At 43.8% G+C, this 5,254-nt stretch overlaps 1 protein-coding gene across 1 annotated transcript in view; it reads left to right on the plus strand.

The window, feature by feature from the left end:
- Positions 1–4,197, plus strand: part of LOC126571766 (uncharacterized) — a 25,357-nt gene extending 21,160 nt beyond the window's left edge. Inside the window, exon 3 of the mRNA XM_050230557.1 lies at positions 1,237–4,197. Within this exon, the coding sequence (XP_050086514.1) occupies positions 1,237–1,399 (163 nt within the window). The 3' untranslated portion in view covers positions 1,400–4,197. The remainder of the gene's footprint in view (positions 1–1,236) is intronic.
- The last annotated feature ends 1,057 nt before the right edge of the window (positions 4,198–5,254 follow it).

Below are 5,254 nucleotides of genomic sequence, written 5' to 3' on the forward strand. Positions count from 1 at the left end.
AATAAAAAATTAAATATATCTTTTGCTCACAAAAAAAAGGACGTAGAATGAATCTGAAGACTAATTTGTTATTTGCAATTAAACAGTAAAAGTAGCACAAATTAATATGTTTCCAACACACCTCACAGTTGTTGATACTGAATCTCAAACACTAAATGTTTTTCCTATTCTCTTTCATTCAATATTGTATCGTTTGACTCATAAATCACAAAAATATGCGTCCACCTCCGAACCACTCGACTGGATAGTAAGTCCCGTGATGTGGGCAAAGCTGTGGTGATAAAGGTACCGAATCCCCAAACAAACCCACAAGGAATGGGTCAGCAGACTTCACACTCGAAAAGCCGTGGAAAACCCATCCGCAAAAAGACGAAAAACAAAACCATCCCTCAACAAGCAGGCGGCACCATCTTGACCACGGGAAATCCACCACACAGCACACCTTCCGCTGGCTGGCTCCCCGTCACCGAAACATCTCCATTTTATTGGATAGGATTTTTTCGGATCAACGCCTTGAACGGCGGCATTTCTTTGCGTTCAAATTTAATACAGCATCCTGGGCCATCTCCGGGCCCTAAAGGTGGTAAGGCCACGATCCTGCATCCTGTCCGATGGATCCACATTCGTTGTTCGTTTCGAGATTTGCGGCTCATTTGTGGGAGGCCCCTTTTGGAGCTCTGTCTTATCTGTAGCAGCCTTAGAGCTTCTTCGTGGTGACATCGGGATGTGAAAATTGATTGGAAGTGACACGCGTTTCAGCACCGTGGCGCCGGATGAATTTGTTTTTACCAAACCCGTGGCAAACTCCACTTGACTCCTCGGTCTCGGCTGCCGGCGTTGTCGTCGATCCGCTGATTGAGTTCGGTTTCTTTCAGTTTTTTTCCTTCATCGAGATGTTCGCCTCAACATTGTGACATTGTCGTTTGTCTGTTATTATCGGGTATCACGGGTGGAGATTAGGAAAAGTGACGTGACTGTTGTTGAAAGCGATGACAGTTGGGATGTGATTCTGTTCCTTTCCGATTAAGAAATGGCTTCGTCAGGGTGGTTAGTGTGTGGGAAGCATCCTTGTTGTTTTAACGGATTCTCAGGGGATGTAGGCTGGTCCTTATCATGGCCTTTACGGGATGATGATTCAGCTTCTCCAGTAATTCAATTATTATCAGCTAGAGGCACGTGATCACCCGCACTGTATTCTGTCTTTGCTTTCTTTTCTCCTCTCCTCTCTGCTTCCAGACGATCATCGCTCATTCAAGTCTATCGAAGGGGATGCATCCCGCGTGGGGGTAACTGTGACCATCGGCTGAACGATTGCTGCCACAAAAGCTCCTGCCGGTGCAACCTGTGGGGCTCCAATTGTCGCTGTCAACGGATGGGTCTGTTCCAGAAGTGGGGATGAAGGAGTTTCATCAGTAAACTGTCCTTTCTGTTTCTCGGTTAATTGAGTTTTATCCCTTTTCTTTTAATTACGTGCCAACGCCACGCTTTCCTGTCGTGGCGGTTTGCTTTCTTGACACACTCTCTTCCCTTTTCCCATCCCATGATCCCATTTTTCATCTCCCTTGCCCCTTCTCGATGGGCACCACTACGAATAAACGACTAAATGGAACCGAAAATCAGGACCACGCACTCGCACTTTGTAAACCATGTAAAAACCTACCGAGGCGAGAAAATGGAATGCGAACCCCTTCCCTTTTTGAGCGGCCAAAAAGCTTGAAAGTGCGTCGGTGAAGCGCGCCAGGAACGTTGTGTACGGCCAAAGCAGGAACAAAAAGCCAAAAAATGGAAACCAAAAAAAAATCCAACAAACAAAACAAACAAACAACCAGACAAACAAACAATTACTGGACCTAGCTGCTCTGATGGTGAATTATGAGATTTTTATATAACGATCAAACTATATAAGAAAAGAAAAAAAAACAAAGAAACACAAACCCAGAAACCAATGGACACTTCTTACCCCGTATGCCGGTATATTTACACACGTATCATATAAAACCCATCCAAATACATCCCCCTAGTGCATGCCCTGCGTACCATACTCCCAAAAAAACACCCTTAAAAAAACACTCTCACATCACATTGTGGCGAATGGCTCTTGTCTTGTAACGGTCAGGTCCTTGGATGTTTGGTGGAGCGGCACTCGAATAAAAAAAATGAAGAAAACGAAATGTGGCCACTACTAGGCGCAACTGGTTCAACTGTTGTAACGCTTTACGTTTAAACCCACCCTGCCCTGGTGGTGTGGCTCCTCAATCCTCTCTGATCTTCCTCTGATCGGTGGAGACGGGTGAGACGACTGGTGCACGGTTCTACGGGGAGGGAGGGGAGCAGCGTACGAGAACGAAAAACAAAAAAACATTATCACAGCATGATTATTCCCCCCTCCATTATTAACGAAGGTAGCTATTAGGATGCTATTAGCAAAGCTAGCAAGCTGCAAACACTTATCGGTGTATTTCTTAAACAAAGTGTAGTTTTTAAGTAACCGCTGAACTAAGCTGAAGGCCAGAATGCGGATCCAGAATCCAGCGCAACAGAGAGAGGGGCAGCGAGTGGGAAAGAGAGACGGATACTACTCCTTCGTGGCACGGTTCGAGGCAGCTCGAGAGATGTGGTGGGGAAGGGAGGAGGGAGAGACCTAGTGTTCTCTTCACTGTGTATCATATTCCATGTTTCTAATTTATTTTTCAATTAAAAGAAAATTGATTTTAAAACAGCGACACACAACAACACGTCGTGAGAAAGGATCAAAGCAACGGGATGGAAATTGTTTTTATTTTTACAACAAAGAAGACTTGACCTTACCAGGATCCTGTCTACTTTGATTCCATGTGCCAATGCAAATTCATGTGAATGCGTTGCGTTTAAATTAAGTTCTGTATTCCATGTTGCGGTTTTATTTAGAATTTACTTCTGTTCCATTTTGATTTTGTTCATCTGTTTTAGTATCACCTTTTTAAATCATCGAAAGATGAAACACAGTACAACTTTACCTTTTACACCATTACTTTTTGGAGGCAAATGGCGGCTTAAAGCTGATAGGTGCCCAGCCGTACCCGGTGAGCTTTAGGGCGCTTTTGCTGACCCAGTGCTGATGCTTCAGGTCCCGGTTTCAGGGTGAGCATTCCAACAGCACACCTCCTCCTACCTACCGCACTCCTTCCTACTCCACACACTGCGGAGCACTCGAAAACGCACACGCGCGAGCAACAATAACAACAAGAGCAAACTACAACCAACAGAACTAGAACAGCATGTACAGCAAACTGCTTGGAAAGTCGCAACAAGTTACACGAAATACAAAGGACACGCACGCGCACGGGAAAAAGGGATCCTCTGGAAGCCACGTCACGTCGCCGGAATGTGGCCTGTGGTGTGGGAGTGAGACTCACGAGCGACGGGTTTTGTTTTTGGTATCCACCACCGTGCGTGCTTTTGCCGCCAATCATCTAACAACCGACATGGCCCGTCCGCCAGATGCACCGAGGGTTGTGAACCGTTTCCCAGCCTTTTAAACGACACACCAAACTCACTATCCACGGTGCGTCCCCGGATGCTGCAACTGTACCACGGTGAGGGACGGGACCGGAATGTTCGCTTCTTGGGCGAGATCCGCTGCTGGCTTCTCGAGAGTCCCTTTTCGTCCACACAATAATGATGCCCGATAACGCGGGCGGAGAACGGTTTTTTTGTATTGGCTACTCGTACTTTCCACGAGCCAGCTCTACTAGTGTCTATGTTACCGTAATACCGAACACTATCACTACGCAGTCCTCGGCAATCCTTACGCGAGACCTTATCGTATTACGTTAACCCCAAACGTGTCAGCACAATGGGCGCGGCTTAGAGATCACCAGGGACAACTGTATCGAGTGTACTGATAAAGGGAGGATGTTGTTTTTGGTTCCAATTTTATGCCCGAACCCCGAATATATGACCGAGGGGAGGGCAATTGGCCTGGATGGGCGGCGGCAAGGCGTACGGACATTTGTTAGGGAGAAACAGGAGTATAAATAAAAGTAATATATACATAAAGAGTAAAACAAAAAAAAATGATACACAACCAACAAAAATGAAAAGCTCTACTGTAAAGTGTGGCGGATGTTGAGGAAACCAAAAAAATTAAACACAGACACACAAACAAAATAAAATACTATACAAACCAATGAATGCAAAGTTAATCGAGTCGTCACACGTATATGAGCATTAAGATCGCGGATCGATTGATGATGATTGTTCTTCGTTGTTTTTTGTGAAGAGAAGAAGAAGAAGAAGAAGAAGATGAAGAAGAAGAAGAAGAAGAAGAGGAGGAAAAGGAAGTGGTGGTGGGAATTTGAAATAATTTATTTTGTTCCACTTTTACCGATACGAAACCCCTTGCCTGGTATTGTCCATCGAAAACGAAAGAAACATTGGTGGTTATGATTGTTACATGAATGGTAAGTAAGATGTGTGGTCGATCGATCGTAGAAATACTCTAAGAGGTTAGCAGACTCTTCTCTTTTCATAAGGAATATCTGTCAAAAATGTAGCGATCTTCACATTCGTCTAATTAATCGCATTTCAGGATTTATTCAGATTATGCGAATAAGAGCACTTGAAGCTCATTCCCTCTCAAGTTGAGAAGAAGCCAAAATGTGATGGTTTTTCCAATTGTTATACTTATTTACTTACCTGGCGCTTTAAGCGATTAGTGATCTTAATGTCTAGAAGAAGAAATTTCTATCATTCGCGATTGAGTGCCTGTGTTTTCCAGTTCACCAGTTTAACTCATTTGAAATCGATGTCTGAATTACTGTAACTCCACTTCAATATGGCAGTGTTAAGAAGAATTTATGGCGAACAAAGCAGAATATCCTTTGAAATAATGTGACGCACTGCATATAGAAGCCGAATTCGTTCTTTTTGATAACATTATTGAGGGGATTAGTTTCTTTTTTCCCGGTCTAAAGTATGACCATAAATCATAAATCGTTTTCGGTGCTACCTCTTGACCGTTCTCGATGACACAGAACATTATTTTATCTTCTATCATTAAGTCATTACTAATTGGAAGGGCCATTGATGGGCCCATGATTCAGAATCATGAATTTGTGCTTTGTCTCGTTGATCTGCAATCTTTTGTTTTTTGATCTATCCTTGCGCTACATCAAAGAGTTCCTTTTCGCGATGAATCAGTGGTAGGGCTTTATCTACGAAATCTTCTCCGAAAGATGTGAAAGTATTGAAAGAAACACAAAACTCTATTGAT

Source organism: Anopheles aquasalis, chromosome 2, assembly GCF_943734665.1.
Source record: "Anopheles aquasalis chromosome 2, idAnoAquaMG_Q_19, whole genome shotgun sequence".
NCBI classification, from domain to species: domain Eukaryota; kingdom Metazoa; phylum Arthropoda; class Insecta; order Diptera; family Culicidae; genus Anopheles; species Anopheles aquasalis.